Source organism: Microcebus murinus, chromosome 1, assembly GCF_040939455.1.
Source record: "Microcebus murinus isolate Inina chromosome 1, M.murinus_Inina_mat1.0, whole genome shotgun sequence".
Classification (NCBI taxonomy): Eukaryota; Metazoa; Chordata; class Mammalia; order Primates; family Cheirogaleidae; genus Microcebus; species Microcebus murinus.
In genome coordinates, this window is record NC_134104.1 from 118,114,436 (window position 1) to 118,133,270 (window position 18,835).

Below are 18,835 nucleotides of genomic sequence, written 5' to 3' on the forward strand. Positions count from 1 at the left end.
TGTGCTAACTGCTGGGCTGTCCTGGCCGGGACTTTCTCAGGTGGAGGCTAGGGCAAGGCAGCAGGGGCACAGAACTGGAGGTGGTAACCAAGACCACAGCAAGGGCTGCCCCCAGAGAGGAGTCTCTGGAAAATGACTGTCATGGAAGTTCAGAATGCTGCTGCTGAGTCATCCAGGGGAAGTTGATCTGCACTCAGCTCACTTGGGAGAAGGCGGGGATGTGGGAGATGCATAGAAAGAGTTTCCTTAAATAAGGTTAAAATTTAAAAAGGGCAGGGCAGCTAGCTGGGACTAGCTCAGTCCTCTGGCTGGCAGGGGCGGGGGTGGGGGTGAATGGAGCTCAGGCATCAGAGTCAGAACTGGGGGTATGTCCAGGCTCAGTCACTTCCAGCTGTCCCTAGACCTCAGTTTCCCTGTCTATAAAACAAGCATCATATCACCTACCTCACAAGGTTGTCATGAGGATTCAATGGGATAATATGTAGAACTAGGGTCTGGCTTACAGTAAGTGCTCAAAACATTAGCTGATAACTAGTATTTCTTGTGCATTTACTCTGTGCTAAGCCTTCTGCTGAATGTGTAATGTGGATTAGCTAATTCAGGGTTCTCAAAATGTGGTCCCAGACCAGGAATAACACATCACCTGGAAACTTGTTAGAAATGCAAATTCTCAGGCTCCACCCCAGAACTGATAAATCCTAAAAGCCTGTGTTTTAACTAGCCACCCAGCTGATTGTGATGGTTGCTAAAGATTTGGCACCACCAGCTAATTTATAGTTGGTAGTACTATTATTACAGAACAAGGTGAAAATTTTATTCGTACCAGTAGGGTGAGCAATGGTCCTGGTTTGCCTGGGACTGTACCTGATTTAGCCATGAAAGTCCAGCGTCCTAGGAAACTCCCCAGCCCTGAGCAAACTGGAGGCTTCGGTCATCCTTTTAGTAGTTGAAATCATATTTCACCCTAGGATGAGACTATGGGATTATGGCTAAAGGAAGCAAATGAGATTGAGAGAATCCGAGAGATGCATATTTAACTCACTGAGGGCTGATGTTGGCCGTCTCAGCCTCCCGAGTAGCTGGGACTACAGCCAAGGTGTGTCCAGCCACAATGTCCAGCTAATTTTTCTATTTTTTTTTTTTTAGAGATGGGGTCTTGCTGTTGCTGGTCTGGAATTTCTGAGCTCAAGCAATCCTCCTGCCTTGGCCTCCCAGAGTGCTGGGATTACAGGTGTGAGCCACTGTGCCTGGGCCAGACAACTATTTTTTCATTAATCAATGATTACTGAAAAGCCTAGTATTCCATAAACAAGAATAAAATGCAGCCCGGCTAGTGGTCTCAGCTGTGGCTGCACATCAGCTCACCTGCAGAGCTTTAAAACATCTTGATGCCTGGGCCCCAATCCAGGCCAATCACACCAGAGTCTGAAGGTGTTGCCTGGGCAGCAAGATTATTTTTCAAGTTTCTGGGTGATTGTAATACACAGCCCGAGTTTTGAAACAGTGGTCTAGGTAGTTATGAATTGGAATTCAAGTTGATGGCATTTGACTTCAAGTGCTTCCTCTACATCCCTTACATCTCTCCCCTGTGCCCATTTCCCAGCCGAGATCCCACCCCAGTGATGGGTTGCCAGATAGTCCTGAAGCTGTCGTGGCACCCCAAATTTCCTTTGCTCCTCTGCCAACTTTGGACCAGGGTGCCGAGGGCCAGAGAGGCAAGTGGTGTTAACCACAGTGGGGGAGGGGTGGGGGAGTCACATGTGGGCCACACACTTGGCGGTGTGGGGGGAACTGAGAGAAGAGCCCAGCCACCTCCCTTCCCCCAGGATGCTGTGGGAGCAGGTTCAGGGACGTGTCCAGCAAGTGAACAATTTAGAATTTCTTAGAAGTTGTGGAGGAGATGGATCTATGCTCCTTGCACTTCCTCTTTCCACTCTCTGCGGCTGTGAAACTACCAGAAGGGCCTGCAGTAAGAAAAAGTTCAAGAAGCTGGCTAATTTTCATGCTGGGAACACTCAGTGGTACAGTGAGAATCTGACAAAACATGACTTTCTCCCTGGAAGAATGCATGTATATATATATATATATAATTTTGCATGTGTTTCAGGGGTGTCAGCCACCCTACCTGTAACCCCATGGAGCCAAGGTTAACAACCCCTGTGCTGAGGTCCTGGGTTCCAGGCCTTGAGGGACCCTCATTAATCAGAGGCAGGAAGGAAAGAGGCAGGACTTGGGCAACTTTGACCAGAGAGCCAGCAGCTGCCTTGCATATAAGATCAGACCAAGCTGCTATTTACCTTCCTGTGGTAGGAACTTTTATTTTCACCTAAATTAATCTATTATAATTTGGTGGTTCCCAAACTTTAGGGAGCATCAGAATCTCCTGATCTCTAGCAACCCGCCGGCCTCGGCTTCGGCCTCCCAGAGTGCTAGGATTACAGGTGAGCCACCACACCCGGCCTCCTGGAGGATTTAATCAACACAGATTGCTGGGCCTTACCTCAGAACCTCTGATTCAGTAGGTGGGGCCAGAGGACTTGCATTTCTAACAAATTCCCAGGGACACAAAGCTGCTGGTCTGGGGGACACACTTTGAAAACCACTTGTCCAGTGATCTTTTCACCTTTGCTCATCAGCCTAGGTGCAGGTCTCATGACTGACTAGAAGGGTGTATTGAGTCAGAGTTAATGGTTTGTTCCTTAATTGCCAGGATGTACATTTATTTCACTGAAAGCATCTGTCAGTTCTTTGCTCAAACTCAGCTTTCCTCTTTTTATGTTTCAATGTTCACATTAGCATGGTAATGAGCTATTTGGTGTGATGCTGCAGCCCAGCAGCTAGCAGAGTGAAAATCCTGGGGAATGAAAGTATCTCCAGCTTGCAGAGAACATCCCACACTTTAGAGTGCTTGACGAACACGGCCTCTAGTTCTCAGCTCAGATCGTTAGATTTCTCTTGTTCTTTACATTTAACACAGTTGTACCCATTTTAAGAAAAATGCAAGTGTTTGAGAAGCAAATTGGGAGCCCACTTTCCTTTGTGTAAAAACTTCCCATAATTAAAGGAAGCACGTGCTGTGCTGACCGTGGGAGGGTACTTTGGAGCTCACCACCCGCCTCCCTCCGCAGAATCTCGCAGCTGTTAAAGGCAGAGGAGGGAACTCTCTGTTACACGAATGCAGATGAGGCTCCCTCTGTTTGGATGAAGTTGAACTGGGTCCTGAGGCACACTGAGTCCAGGGCTGGATTTCGTTTCCATGCGGAGCTTGGTGTTCTGGGGCTGTGGCTACTTGAACTTTATTGTGCACATGAATCAGTTAAAATGCAAATGCTGATTCGAAAGCTCAGAATAGGGCCCAAGAGCCTGCATTTCCAACCAGCTCCAGGGAGATGACAATGCTGCCATCTCTGACACCGGGAACTCGACCCATGGCCTCTTTAGAAGTGCCTGGAGATGGAGGTGGACTTTATTTAAAGTAGTCCTGGTATGGACCTAGGAACCTGGGCATGCTTTAGAAAGTGAAACCTTTAATCTTCAAAAGTGATGCAATTAGTGGGCCCCAAGTGTGACCAAATGTTTAGTCAGTGAACAACCTCATGTACTGAGTACAAGGTTTATGAGAGACCGAGATTTATGAGAGCCCCCGTGTCAGCTCCCCTGGGTTAAGGGATTCCTCTTAATGCACAGGTCGCCACAGCCCATCACCCCCATTAGCCTGTGAACCCCTGAGACACGGTGACTGAGTTTAATGTTCCCCGCAGCCCTGATGGGGGGCTCAGAGCTCAGTGAGTGTGCGTCGCTCGAAGGAATCGGCATATTTGACAGTGCTTTCCTTGTGGCTAATGAAGCCCATTACTAGGTGTTCAGTCCACTCTGACACATCTTAAAAATGGGATGGGGGAGCCATTGGGGTGGGTGGTTTGAGCAGAGCAGAGATATACTTTGACTTCCATTTTACCCAAAATTCTCTGGTTGCTGTATTGAGAATGAACTGCAGGGAGATAAGAGTGAAGCAGGCGTGAACGACGGCAGCTTGAATGTGAGCCGTGATGGTGGTGAGAACTGGGCAGATTCTGGGTATCGTTAGCAGGTGGAGTCAGGATTTGCTGGCAGATTGGACATGAGATGCAAGAGAAATAGAGGCATGAAGGACAAGGCTTTTGGCATGAGTAACGGGAAGCATGGGGTTGCCGTTAAGTGAGCTGGGGAAGGCTATGGGTGGAGCAGGTGCGGGAGGGTGTAAATCAGGAATTCTGTTTCCGACATATTAACTCTGAGACACTGTACCTGAGACATCTGAGTGGAGACGTCAAGTCGGCAGTTAGACAGGAGTGGGGTTTGGGAGCGTTTCAAGCTGGAGATACGCGACTGGGAGCCACCGGCACACGAAAGGCATCTGTCTCGAGACTGGGTGAGATCATCAAGAAGTGTCCAGGCAGGGAGGAGCTCTCAGGGGCTGCAGAGTTATCAGGGTAGGTGTTAGAGGAGGAGCCAGCAAAGGGGACTAAGAGTGACCAGTGAAGGAGGAAAACCAAGAGATGGCAGCATCTTAGAAGCCAATGGAAGGAAGTTTAACAGGGAAGAGGGAGTGCTTGTGTAAATGCTTCAGGGAAGTCAAGTATGAGAAGACTGAGAGCCACACTGAATTTAGCCAGATGGAGGCCAGTGGTGACTTTGGGAACTGTGGTGGTGGCAGAGTGGCAAGTGAACACTCATTTGGAGCAGTTTAAAGAGAAAGGAAAGAGAGGAATTCATGACAGTGAGTACAGAGTACTCATTTAAGACAGTTGCCTATAAAAGATAGCAGAGAAGCAAGTGGTATCTGGCAGAGGAAGTGCCTCTGCCAAAACAAAAAAAGGTTTTGTTCTCGTTTAAGGTGAGAAAGATCCAGTAGAGGGAAAAACTGATGTTCAGGAGAGGGGTGAAGTGCCTCACGAATGTCCTGGTGTGTTCTGGGGTGCAGGGGAAGAGCTTGCTTTAGCCAGGAGTGTGGAGGGTTCCTCTGTAACAACCAAGCCGGTGAGTGGGGGAAGGAGGTAGGGAGGAGTCTGGAAATCCTGTCCAGCTGCCTTCAACTTCCTCAGTGATGGAGGAAGCGTCATCTGAGAGTGAGGGAGATTTGACACGCACAAAGAAGGCAATGTGAGCATGGAAAATTGAGAGACTTGAAGATACTGGCCTTGAGGATTGGAGTGAGGGGCCACAAGCCAAGGAATGCCAGAAGCTGGGAGAAGCAAGGAGCAGCTTCTCCCCTGGAGCCTCCAGAGAGAGAGCAGAGCAGCCCGGCTGACACCTTGATGTCAGCTCAGTGACCCTGAGTTTGGACTTCTGGTCTCTAGAACTGTGAGAGGATACATTTCTGTTTAAGCCACTAAGTTTGTGGTAATTTGTTACAACAGCCACAGGAAACTAACATAGGACTAGGAAAAAAGAAACTATCAGAAGACCCCTTGCCCTGCTCACCACCACAGCTAGCACTCGGCCCAATGCCCGGCGTACGGCAGGGCCCAGTACATACTTGTGGAATGAATGGATGGATGGGCAGGCAGCCAAGCACTTCAGCCCCCTCCCCTCCAGTCTGCAGTCCCCGGCTTTTCTGCCCCCAGCCCAGGGGGCACAGGAAGCATCCTCCAGCCCCCAAGTTTACTTACATGTTTCAACTAGAGTTGCCCAAAGAGGTACCAGGAGAGGGATTTGGCTTCTATTCCCTGGAAAAGGAATCCCGAGCTTGGTCAAATACCAATTGGATTCCATCAACAAAGAAATGAAATCACATTGTACAAAAGACCATAACCCTATGGATAGAGGCAGGGGCTGAGTTTCTGTGAAAAGGAACATCTCGCAGGTAACACAACAGGTGTCCTGTACAAAGAACAGCATTTCTGGGATCCTCACCACATGCCTACAGTTAGCTTTAGTCCCCGAGCTACTTAGGAGGTGTGTACAATTGTCCTATTCACAGGCAGAGCAGCTGAAAACTAAAGCAGGCCTTTTGCTCAAAGGCACATAAAGGTTGGTGGCAGAGCTGGAATCCATGTCTGCCCAGCATCAAGAGGCTGGTGCCCCTAAATGTCATGCTACAGCTGGGTGCGGTGGCTCATGTCTGTAGTCCCAGCTACAGGACTACAGGGAGGCTGACGTGGGAGGATCACTTGAGCCCAGGAGTTTGAGTCCAGCCTGGGCAACATAGTGAGAACTCGTCTTTAAAAAAAAAAAGAAGAAATAAAATAAAATAAAAATGCTGTGCTAACCTGCCTTCATCCTCTGGCTCCGTGCAGGAAGGAGACCAGTGGTCTCTTTCTTACTTTAGGTTTGGTAAGGCCCAAGGTCACGTTCCATAATAGGTGGGTGTTCTGGGCAAAACACTGACAACTTACGATGTTCTCAGCAAAATTTTTGGAGAATGTGAATAAGAAGCATAAGACAGACAAGTATTTCATTTCTTTATTAATGAGTCAAGATACACAAAGACCTAATAAAAAGTTACATAAAAGGCTCAAGCATCATTGAGATCTTCAGGGATCACTCTCGTTTCACGACAATGGCCACCTGTTAATACTGTGAAACAAGCTGGGCGCTCACAGGCGCTCAATAATTCAAGTATCTTTCATTCTAAGTGAATCCAAAATGGAATTTCAAACCCAATGGGCTGCCAAAGGGAGGAAACCTGGTTTATGGCTCTACATTTGCTGTAACGTGTCTAAGGGGCAATAGGGTTAGAGTTGCCACGTGAGAGTGGGCCTCATCTGGTAAAGGGAGATAGCCCCCACTAGGCCAACATGAGAAGGTGGTGGGCAAAGTGCTAAGAGAAACTCTCCAAGCATCCCGTGTAGCAAGGTGTGTGGGAAGCAAGTGGCCATGGGCTCAGGCTGTGGGGATGGGGAGGGTGGCTAGGATGACCTCTGGGGAGACAAGCAGCCCTCCAAGGAGGGTTTCAGAATGATGAAGGAAATCTGAGAGCACACAGTGGCAAAGGCATGGGGTGAGGGGATTTCAGGAAGAGTGTGCTCCAGGGGACCTGAAGGTAGCACTATTCTCTGGAAAACCAGTAGGAACATGAGAATGTCAACACTGGGCTCCTGGGTCATGGTGTTGCATGGCCAACCAGGTTCCCCAGACTGACCCTCCTAGGCGATGATGGAGAAGATGCCCCAGGGTACACTCTACTCTGGCCTATCTGGAAGCTGCCTCTGTCACCAGGGCCCAGGTCTAAAAATGGCATCGTTTACCCATCTCACCTCTGGTGAAAATGAGGTCATGGGAGAAGAAAGCTTACTGTCAGCCCAACAGCTGCAGAAGGCCAACCCTTAACCAGTCTCCCCTTGGGCACAGCTTAACTGTGGAGTTAAGCTTTGGGCCAAGGCAGGATAGATGCACAGACGCGGCACCCCTTCTGCAGGAGGGGCCAAGAGTGGTTGGGACCCAAATGTCTGGCTACCTATATGGCTGAGGGCTTCGTTCTAGGTTGCCCGATCTGCTTCCAGTAAGACCCCCCTCAGTGCTGGCAGGGAGACGCAGCTCCACAGTGAGCAGGGCGTGGGCTGGTGGGGGCTGGTGCTGCCGCAAGTTTTCCAGCAGTGGACGCCACCCTGCGCAGGGCTTTCTGTCCCCCTCCACCAGGCTCTCGATTCGAAGCCTCTCCATCCTCACTGCTGCCCACCTGCTTTCCCTCCTCCGCACCTCCAGTTTGCAGCTGCTGCAGAACTGCACTCGTGCCTGCCACAGTCGCAGCTTAGGGGAGCATGAGGGTTGGTTAGAGCCTTGTCCTTTTAGTGTTTAAAATACCTATGTTACAGGATCTTGGAAAACTCTGAAGCGCCTCATCTGGAATGTTCTCTCTTAACCTTCCTTTTAGGAATTAAAAAAGGAGACATTTAGACAAATAAGAAGTTTGATTTCCAACTAACGAGTCTCAACTGTTTCCTTCTGTGGCAGAACCACTCCTCGGCTGGGCCCCTCGGCGCTGGTGACCTCGCTGAGTTAGGGATTCGGCACATCTCAGAACCGGAGAAGAATCCAAGTGTCCTGACATCCATCTGGGTGATTGCTTTCCTCGGGATTCTTTCTCCAGAGTGGCCAGGCCACTTGCTGGGGATGTTCCTGCCTGCACAGTGACCTGATTTGTAACATCTGGAAAATAAGGTCACTAGCTGTGTCACCTCATCTTTTGACTTTCTCTCAGGGGTCCAGTGTTGTTCCTGCTGCCCTTCCACCCCGACCCTTACTGGAAAAAAACAGGCTTTGGCTCACAGCAGCAGCAGCACCAGAGAGGGCAGTGGGCCTCCCAGGGGGTTGGGGGACCGTCCCCTTGCAGAAGGTGTCTGGGAGCCACGCTATCAGCCCACCTTCCTTTCTCCTCTGAGTGTGTGATAGTCAAGATCCAACAGGTTAATAAAAAAGGCAACCTAATACTAAGTTTGCAAATACTGGAAGGTTTTTGCTCATTTACTGGGCTTATATGGGTGGTGGACTGTTGACTCAAAGGGAAAATGGCTTCAGGTGTTGGTGCTGTTTTAGTGATAACAGTACTGAATCGTGTTTGGTTAAGATTCGGCATGAACTAGAGTTTTCTGGATGGTGTCCACATGAGCTTACCTTGATGTGTCAATGTGTTTGTATCAGAGAGGCACCAAGTAGCACAGGTGATATGAGAAATCAGTAAGAGACAGATTGGAGAAACCCTCTCAGACATCTGGGAAGAACTCAGAACTTAACCTACACTGTCTGAAAAATCAACACTTTTGCACAGCCAATCAGCCCACTTTATACATTTCCAGAATAGTGAAAACCCCTTTTAGAACTGACATGCTTGTGCCAGTCACTCCCTTCAGCAAAATAAAATCCTGTTTTCTAATGTCTGCATCCTCAATCATAGCAAAACATCCAGGTAAGCACATCTCTCTCCTCTCCAGTTTCTAGGCCACAAGTAGGGTCTGTTTCCCTCCAGCCACCGTCCCCGTTAACTTCTGTCATCTCTGTCACTCTACTTTCACACGGAGCTGAGTTTTGGCACTGCTGGGAAAACTCAGTTGAAAAAAAAAAAAAAAACAATAATATTCCAGACATATGACCAGAGAGGTCTGCTGGAAACCTGAAGCTTCACCAGGCAGTGGGTCAGGACCCTTTTAATAAAATAACAATCACTAAAATAATTTAAAAATCTACAAATACACCCAAGCTCAGATACTGTGGACTTGGGGGCAAGGGAAGGAGGCTTGTTCATGGCTTATTTTGTACTTTGTATGTGGATAAATGCTTCCACATTAAATCATCGCTACGTAGTTAAAAGAAACAACACACCCACCAAGACAGGGAGGAACCAGATGGAACCGATACATGGGGGACTTGGAAATGCTGCTTCTGCTTACGGGTGGCTTCCTTGTCCCTTGTGAGGGACGGGAAAGCCTGAGGCCTCTGGGCAAAGCCAGTCCCTCTCTGTTCCCTGCCCACCCTCCCCTTCTCCCTTCCTGTGCCAAGGGTGGTGGTTAGAAATGGTTCAGTGCAGTTAGGCAGCGAAGGGTCCCGAGGGCTGCAGGCCACTGTTACTGTGCCCCGGGCTCGTCACAAGATCGCGCACTGCAGTTTGTGGGTGCCAGTGGCCCGGTCTCCCCGCCATTTGGTTTTCTTTTTCTTCTTCTGGCTTTTTTCTGGAATCTGTTGCCTTTTGAAACAATAAAGGACAGAAGGGCAAAGTCAGAAGGGGTTTTGCTTCTGCTCTGCCCTTCCCTGCTGAGCCCTGGATCTGCGGCAGAGGCTGCGCGTTCTGGCAGGGGTGGCGGGCGGGGAGGGCTCAGAGGTGCTGCTGTCCCGGCAGGAGGAGGGCCTGGCCGACAGCATCTACTGAACAGTGAAACTGGGAGGGAGAGGAGGGACACCCTTAAATCACCCCATGGATGGGAATTGCTGACATGATGCTATGCTGTAAATCATAAGCAACATCATGTTCTATGTTTTATGCAGTTTTGGCCTCTGTTTCTGTGTTTCATATTTTAAATAAAATGACGGGTCAACTGAGTGCAAAACCCTTTAACTTTTTCTCTGTCGAAAACCTGCCCTTGGAACTGCAGAGGTCCACACCCAGGCAACAGCACAGGCTACGCAGCAGTGGCGTATCTTAAGGGGGGCAAATGCCCCAAGGAAAGTCAGCTCAGGAGTGCAAAACTGCAACCACAGAAAGTGAAGACTGCGGTGTTCCCCACTATGCTGGGGAATAATGAGAAGAAAACAAGCTCGCTTCGTGTGTGTGGGGCTGGGGGGTGGCAAATAGGGAAGGACCCTGTCAGAGCCCTGGCTCTGATTTCACACCTCGCCAGCACCCCTCCGAGTTGCCAGCATAAGGCGCACGCTGCCTTATGGTGTCTGAGAACGCTGCGTGGGCTGCTCTGCGTGTTGAATCTGGGAAACGGGAGGGGTGGGCAGCAAGGGACACGGCCAGGAGGCTGTTTCAGACACCAGCACATGAGGTGACCAAGGTCTGGCCCCTGACCATGCAAAGGAACTCACTAGGACTGCTGACAATACTTGGACAGTGTGTGGGGGTCTGGAAAGGACAGGTGCCATGCCTCTGAAATTTGAGCCCCGGAATCAAAAGTTTGGTTGTTGAGGGGAAATGTCCAAGGGCAGGGAAGAGGGAAGGCATCTACTTTGTACCGCGTTGAAAGCTCCGGTGTGGGGAGAACACTGCAGACGGGCTGGAGGGGGCTGCCTGCCAGGGAGTCTGAGCCGCTGCCCCAGGCAGGAAGGCACGGCCACTCAGCAGTGTGCAGCAGACCGCACCTACACGCCTCTTTGTGGTTGGGCAGAGGAGGATGAAAGGGCAAGGGAAAGAAATGGAGGGAGGGACAAGAAACCCCAAACCAGGCCCAGGGCTGCCCATGGCCTCAGAGCAGGAGCTGCATCCTGTAAGCCCTGCAGCTGCTGCAGGGCTCCTTTCTAGGGTGATGGCGTCACTCACCTAATGACCCTGACGAGGTCATGGAAGGCCTTGTCGACGTTGAGAGGTGGGTCCTTGGCACTGGTTTCTATGTACGGGATCTGGAAGGCAGAGCTCACTCGGTCAAAGTGACCCTTTGAGGTTTCCAGAGCCCTGCACCGCCCTTAGAAATTCTCAGAGGTTCTGAGGAAGCCAGCTGCTTTCAAAGCCCCCCACACAGCCCCTGACCCCCAACAGCCTCAAGACGCCTTTGGTGGCTTCTCAGTCAGTAGCGTTGGAAAGTTTTACTAATGGCTTTTCTAATTCCCTCTTGTTCTCTAATCACAGAGATATTTAATAATTCCCTAAAAATAGAATAAAAATGATCTTTTTATATACTTGAAGATGAAAAAGGCTGTTTCACCCATCAAACTGAAATACATTCTGATCCTATTCAGTTTTCTCTCTGAGCCCTGTTTCTCTGCCTCTCGGTGACTTCTGCCCTCTCTCTGGGCCCCTCCAGGGGGGGACTCTGGCGGGAGAGGCTGAGGACAGGCCGGGCCCGGGCAGGACTCTGACCCGGGTGAGCCTGGCTACTGCGTGCCGGCCGCCACCCCGACGAGCCCGCCGGCCCAGCTCTTGTTTGGTCTGTGTCTGCGCGCCCGGGCGCTCGGCCATGTTTACACGAGGTTCTGTCTGCACCGTGAGCGCTGAGGAAGCACCGCCGGCCCAAAGGGAGCAGCACATGGGGAGCCGTGACCAAGGTGACCCCGTCGGAGGAGTTTCCAGGCCCACGTCTACACCGAGCCGTGGGCTGGCACAGGGAGGAGAACAAAGGCTCCATGAGGCCAGGACACACTCCCCAGCGCTCATCCCTCCCACGGCAGGGCCCACACAAAGGCAGGAAGTGCTCACGCCCCGCGTGTGGGGGGCTCAGGAAGAACGCACAGGTGTGAAGAAAATAAAGATGATTGACACTTAAAATGCACGGGGGAGGGGGACAGAGTTGGTGTTTTAGAGGAGAATGCTGTAAGTCACTGGTCAGAGCACAGTGTCTCCCGTCCCCCGTCACCGCGTGCAGTCAGATGTTCACACATTGCCGCGGCTTCACAGAGCTCTCGCAGCCAACAGACACATGGGGACAGAGCAAGCGCAAAGGCAGAGCTCGGACCTTCCAAATACTTGAGCCTCAGATAACACCGCATAGAAACGGCCCACACGCAGGGCTGTCTGTCTGACTGTGGGCTGTTTGGATTTCCGGGTCCCAATGTCTCTGATGTCATGTAATCCTCACATTAACCCCTGGGGTCAGTGAGCCTCTCCATTCCGCAGCTGGGGAGGCCGAGCTCAGAGCGAGGCACTTGCCCAAGGTCAACAGCGGCTGGCGGAGAATCAGGGTTTGAACCACGCACACTTTCCGCTTCTCCTCCGGGCCCCTTGTGGACAGGTGGGGGGTGCTGAGGTCAGCTTGGGAGCCCTTCAGGCTGGACACCATGTCCAGGTATGGAAGATGCTCCTGATAAGCGGCTGGTAGAGTCCTGTGAGGTCAGGCCCATGCGCTGCCCTGTGCGCATCCGTAAGGGGCGCAGGGAAGGACCCGCAGCTGGAGCTGGGCCTACGTGGAGCCCCGTCACATCCTATGCTCCTGCCAGCTCAGGCACGCCCAGTTCCAGGGGTCTCAGAGCACTGCTGCCTGTGGACCCACCCCATCACTCAAAAGAACCTGAGTTGTAGTATCCCCCGGGTCCCCAGACACCTTCCATCTTCTTTCCGGGTGTCCTGCCTCTACCACTGAAGAAGCACTAATGTGCATTATCTGGATTCTTAGAATTCCAGGATTTCAATAGCAACAAGACTTAAATAAGGGAAACCCTGCAATGACTAGTGGTATCATTAAACTCCACCAAAGGGCTAGGAAATGCCATCTTCCTGCATTAGGTGGAGTGACTTGTCTTAGCTAAAGAGGAGTTTACCTTATAAGCTATAAAATCAGGTGTCACTAATAGTAGCTTACAAAGTCATTTGGTCAAGTGACAAATGGAGCAGCAGCATTAGCTATAGCAGCATTAGGCTGAGAGGCTGGAGACCTGGGTACTAGTATGTGTGGGGGGTATCATAGGTTGTGAGCCCCCCAAAGTCACTTAACCTCCTGTGTCTCATTCTCTTTGTTTATAACATGAGGCTGCTGCCGCCTGTGCAGCACCCCTGCCCCCCAGGGCTGCGGGAAGGGACACTGAGAGGGTGTGTGTGAAAGCCCTTGGCAAACCCCCTCTGCTCAGCGGGACTGGTCATTTACAGAGCCCAGCTCCCCTGGCCTGTCTCTGCTCGGGACGTCAGACACCATGTATGCTCCACAAGGCCGGTTTCCTATGCTAGACCTGGGTCAGTGCCTGGGCCTCGTCTGGAGACTTCTGAGCAGCTCCCGTCTTGGCCAACCACTTCTCCTCCTTGAGGCATCTTCTCTACATGGCTCCCAGAACCCCCCACTTGGGTCCTCACACCCCACTGATGTCTTGGCTCGTCTCCCTTGTGATTCCTCTTCATCTGCCCACACCATGACACGGAAGGGCCCCCACCCCCTCCCTGCCTGTGCGTGCTCCCTTGGGTCTCATGGCTTCACACTCCACCTACCCGCTGGTAATGTCCCATGTTTACCTGCAGACAGGTACAAGTGACTGCTGTCCTAACTGCTCCATGCGATTATCCACGAGGCTCCTCAAACTGAAGGGACCACAAGCAGCTCCTGCTCCTTCCTCCCACACTTACTCTGACAGTCCTTCCCTGCTCAGTTACTGGAACTCCGATCTCCTGAACGTTGCTCGTGTCCGAACCTTGGATTCATCCTCAATTCTCTTTCTCTCACCCCACAGCCAATCTGCGAGCAAATCCTGCTAGTTCTGTTAGAAACACAGCTGGACTCCAACCTGTCCTCACCACACCTTCAGGAGCCCCACACTGGCCCCGGTCAGCCTGCACTGGGGTCACTGTGCAGCCAGGACTGGTCTCCCTGCTCTCGCCTTTGCCCCCACAGACTGTTCTCCATGCGGCCACCAGGGAGCTGTTGCACGGTAGGTCAGACCCTGTCACTCTGCACTCAGCACCCTGCTGTGGTTTCCTTTCTCCCTGAGAGTGAAAGCCCAGGAGACCTCACACCACCTCTCTGCCCTCGCCTCCCACTGCTCACCCTCCTGCTCCCCCTGCTGGAATTTTCCTTCTCCAGATACCTGCACGGCTTACTCCCTTACCTCTGTAAGCCCTTGCCGGAGCGGACCTTTCCCAGCAAGGCCTCCCCTGCCTGGCCATCTACTTGGGAAAGCATGTCCTCGACCATGCATTCCCCGTCCCCTGCCCTGGCTTACTTGTTTCCATCGCACATCACTTTTCGATGCTAATTTGCTCTGCTTATTGTCCCCTCTCCTGTCACTAGAAGTAAGCACCACGAGGCAGGGAGTATTGTTTCCCAGGGCCTGGAACCGCTGAATGGGTGAGTGAGTGAACACAGAAGGCAGGGACAGGCACAACTCCCCCCTGTACGCCCTCCTCCTCCACCCACAGGACGGGGTCCCTGGGCCGAGGGGACGGGCGCCTGGCAGTAGGGAGCCGGCAGAGAGAACATGGGCACGACTGACCCCAGCAGGCCAGAGCCACATGCTGAGCCAATTCAGGGAGGAGGAGGAAGCCCAGAGCCCCTACCTAGCATCCTCCAGCGGGCAAAACTGGAAAAACAAACAAAGACGGCTGCTGACACGTGCCGTGGGCCTGAGGGGCACCTCAGGTTGATCCCGTGGCAAATGCGGACGCTCCCTACCGCAGGCGTGGCTGTGAGCAGTGGTGAGAGGCTGTGAGGCTGCGTTCCCGCTCCCTTAGCACAAGGCCGCTGGGCACAGTGCGGGGCTCGGAGAGCAGCGGCTGCCCCTGATGATGGTGAGCACAGCCAGGCGGCGGCTCAGAGAAGCCCGCAGGAGCCAACCCCGCTGCGCGGCCCAGTGAGGAAGCCATGGCACCTGGGTGGGGCTGACGGCCCTTGGCCAGGGGGTGGGCTGAACACCACAGCCTCCAGTCCACTGGAAGGCACCCGGACCCCACATCAGAGCCCCTAGAGACTGACAGAAAGTGCTTTCTCTGGTCTATGACTCCAACGTATCCCCCATCACATATGCCCCCCCACGCCCCCAGAGGCCACTGTGTGCCGTCCGGATGGCTACCCAGGAGGCCCGAGTCCATTTCTGGAGACCAGGACTGCAGGGGTGACGGGCTATCAACTTTCACACGTCCCCTGACCCCCCGACACACACACACACACACACACACACCTACATTGTATTTTGTTGCCATTTCTTTTCCTTGCTCCCTGGTGATTTTCCTCAAGTGCATCAGATCGACCTTGTTGGCCACAAGGATCATCGGGAATGACTCCCTGGGAAACAAAGGAACAGAAGCTCAGTGAGGTTTCACCCCCCACCCACCTGGTGACAGTGGGGCAGCGACACCTCAGGCATACACAGCCCCCCGACCCCTCCCCAGGTGGCCGGGCTGCTGTTGCTTCTGAGCTTCTCCTCTCCAAAGAGAGGGAAGGGCCTGGAGGCTGCTGGCTGGCTTGGCTTAAAGCCTCCGGCCTGTCGCAAGGCCAGCAGTGAGGTCTGGGGGGGGGGGTGCGGTGCTAGCCAGGCCCTGGCTCCCCAGACCTGGTTCCCTCCTCTCGGTCACTCAGATGTACCAACCCTGCGGGGCTGCTGTGGCCTCTGTGACCACTTGCAAAGAGCAGCAGGGCCATGCCTGGCTCACAGCGGGCACAGGGCAAACAGCAGCCGCACAATGGGGTCCAGACGTGAGGCCGTCTTAAAGACGCTTATTGACGTACGTGGCCAAACTGCTGTCCAAAAGTGAGTGAAACAACGGTCTCACAGCATCTTTGGCTGCGCTGGATATTTCCATTTAAAAAATCATAATTTGACAAGTAAAAAATGATACTTTATTATTTTCCTTACATTTATTTGATTAGCAAGAAAGCTGAATATTTTCCAACATCTGAGGCATTTATGTTTTCTCTTTTGAGATTCATATATTCAGGGGCTTAAGCCATTAATCTGTTGAATCTTTATGTGTATATATGTGTGTATGTCCCTTTACCTGGCAAAGTTATTAACACTTTGCCTTTGGAATAGGTGTTAACTGGATTTTTCTGTCTTTACTGGGATCTGTTCAAAGCTTGCTGTTTTCCTATTATTTCTTTGTCCTTTCATTTTCTTGACATTGCCTCTTTTAGATCCAATTAACTGACAAGACCAGTTGGGTTTAAAACAGGCTCCAGATTATTTAATTACTCCACATAATGCTAAAAAAAAATGAGCCTTTAATTAGGGGCTTACAGCCTCATAGTCAAATGGGATTTAACCAATTACAATGCATACTGGAGAGAAAATTCACTTTTCCTTTGAACATAATATAATTTGGTTAAATTGGAGTTGAAAAACCAAGATGTCACTGATGATTCCTTGATTGAGGGGGCAGTTTAGGAGAGAGAGGAGAGAGTGACCCCTTGAAGCCTTGGATACAGTTTGTCCCCTAGAAAGAACTAGGGTAGGTGCAGGAAGAACTAACAGGGAGAGAATTCAGTGAGGTGTGTGTGTGTGTGTGTGTGTGTGTGTGTGTGTGTGAGAGAGAGAGAGAGAGAGAGAGAGAGAGAGAGAGAGAGAGAGAGAGAGAGAGAGAGAAAGATTGACAGGGCCCAGATCCCCTCTGAGCCAAGAGCAGGGACGCCCTGCCCCAGGCCCTCACCTGTCCTTGACACGCAGGATGAGCTGGTGGAAGCGGTCCACGTGCTCGAAGCTGGCCTTGTCGGTGACAGAGTAGACGATGAGGAAGCCGTCCCCTGTGCGCATGTACTGCTCCCGCATGGCGCTGAACTCCTCCTGCCCGGCTGTGTCCAGAACTAGGGTGGGATGAGGCCACTCAGGGGCTGTCCCTGCCCACCCTGGAGCCCCCATGGCTGCAGACCCCGTGCTGCTGCTGTCCCCACTGCGGTTGGGTCCCAGTCACCACGAGCTCCCTGGGGTTGTAAACGGCCTGAGGGGGGGCTTCCGCCACCCAAAGTCTGTGTCAGTGTGAGGTTCTACCTGACTCATTGTGGGCCCACCAAACCCTTCTCCCCACTTTCAACCCATGGTGCTCACTGGGCCTAAACGCTCAGCCTACAGACAAGCCTCAGGAAGTCAGTGATCAACTCTGCAACTAAACCCCTCTGGGGAGTACCCAGACCCAGGCTTGGATCCCTGCTGCGGCCCTTGCAAACTGATTCCATGGGAAGTTACCTGACTCTGAGGCTCCATTTCCTCCTCTAAAAATGCAACTGTTGCAGCCCCTTGGGGGCCGCCTCTAGCTTGCAGAGCTTTCGTGCAGACGTGCCTGGGGGAGCACAGAAGAGGCCATCCCAGGCAGGAGCCCATCTCGAGCTCCTCAGCCCCTGCAGGACAGATACCAAGTGGGCCTTGGGGAAGGAGTGGCCCCTCGGCAGCCAGGGGCACTCACCGCCTAGGAGGGGGCTGTCATGGGCTTGGGCCTGGAAGCAGGGTGCTGGGGAGAAAGAAGCTAGGAGGACCATCTCAGCCGAGGCTCCTCCCCATCCTGCCCAGCTATGGACTCCTGCCACTCACCTTCCTCCCTGCTGAGGTACAGTGCTCCCCTCTGCTCACTGCCAGCTGTGCAGGCCTGACCCCTCCCGTCCCCCAGGGCCATGAAGTCTGAACCTGCAGCATCCCCCAGCTTCTGCTCAGGGTGCGGCTCCCCTCCCTCCTCCAGCAACCTCTACTGTCTGATCAGACCCACATGTCCCTTCTCCTCGGAGGCGGTGGAGTGAGTGGTTACAGATTTTGGAGCCAGACCACTAGGCCAAGTGTGGCTCCCCATTCCTAGGGGGTGACCCTGGGCAAGCTCACCTCTCTGTGACTACGTTTCCTAACACAGGGACAGCCAAGGCTGTTTTGAGTTGTTACAGGCAATGCCCTTGAGCAGTGACCGGCACAGAGAAGTTCTGTAGGAGGGTCTGCTGTGAGCCTGCCACCCTCACCTGGGGTCTTCTCTCCCCCTCGGCTACCTTCCCCGCCTGGGGCTCCTTACTCCAACTCCTGCTCTCCTCTTCTCCCCTGGCCTTGCCGAGCTGACTCGCATCAGCATTCTGCTGCCAGAGCCCCCAAGGACTCTCCCCAACCCCTACCGACCTTTCTTGGCACAACATAGCTGGTTGGAGGGTCGCTGGCAGAAGTTGGTGTCCTTTTGGATAGAAATGGAGGGCCTCTCTCAGGTGACAGCTGAGCAGTGACTAAATGAGGGAGGGAGGGAGCCATGTGATGTAGCAGAAGGGCACCCCAGGCAGAGGGAACAGCACAAATCGAAGGCTCAGAGGTGGAGCAGAGGTGGAGGTGTGCCAGGGCAGGCCTGGAGGGCTAAGGGGAGGAGGGGAGGGGCATGGAGTAGAGGTGGAGGGGGCAGGTCACAGGGCCTGGAGCACTGAACAAGCAAGATGGGGGCCACTGCAGAGTTTGGGCAAAGGACTGGCACGCTGTGGAGTACATCCTGAAAAGTTCACTCTGCTTGCTGGGGAAAACAGACTAAGAGTGGAAGCAGGGGACTGGTTATTAGGCTAGTGCAACAATCCAGGCGTGGCATGTTGCAGGGCTGCACCAAGGGTGCTGTGGGAGGCGACCTGGTCCAGGCCACTTTCTAAGACAGAGCCAACAGGGGCAGGGCTTTCTGGAGGAAAATGTGGGGAGAGGGGGATGACAGCCAGCGGCTTTGAGGACGATGCCTGTGTCTGGCCTGAGTGCCCGGTGGACGGTGGTGCCACATACTGAGGTGGGGAAGGCTGGGCGAGAAACAGGGTCTGGAGGGCTCTGTTTCTGACACAAGCCTAGAACCCATCAGACA

The 18,835-nt window shown here is 52.6% G+C and overlaps 1 protein-coding gene across 4 annotated transcripts in view; it reads right to left on the reverse strand.

Annotated features, from left to right (window-relative positions):
* Window positions 1–7,083: 7,083 nt before the first annotated feature.
* MRAS (muscle RAS oncogene homolog) overlaps window positions 7,084–18,835 on the reverse strand; it is a 57,307-nt gene continuing 45,555 nt past the window's right edge. For all 4 annotated transcript variants that reach the window (XM_012749145.3, XM_012749143.3, XM_012749141.2 and 1 more), the window contains exons 3-6: window positions 16,691–16,844; window positions 15,230–15,329; window positions 10,955–11,034; window positions 7,084–9,661 (exon numbers count right to left, since the gene is read on the reverse strand). In XM_012749145.3, coding sequence (XP_012604599.1) covers window positions 9,562–9,661; window positions 10,955–11,034; window positions 15,230–15,329; window positions 16,691–16,844 — 434 coding nt within the window. In that variant the 3' untranslated portion in view covers window positions 7,084–9,561. The remainder of the gene's footprint in view (window positions 9,662–10,954; window positions 11,035–15,229; window positions 15,330–16,690; window positions 16,845–18,835) is intronic.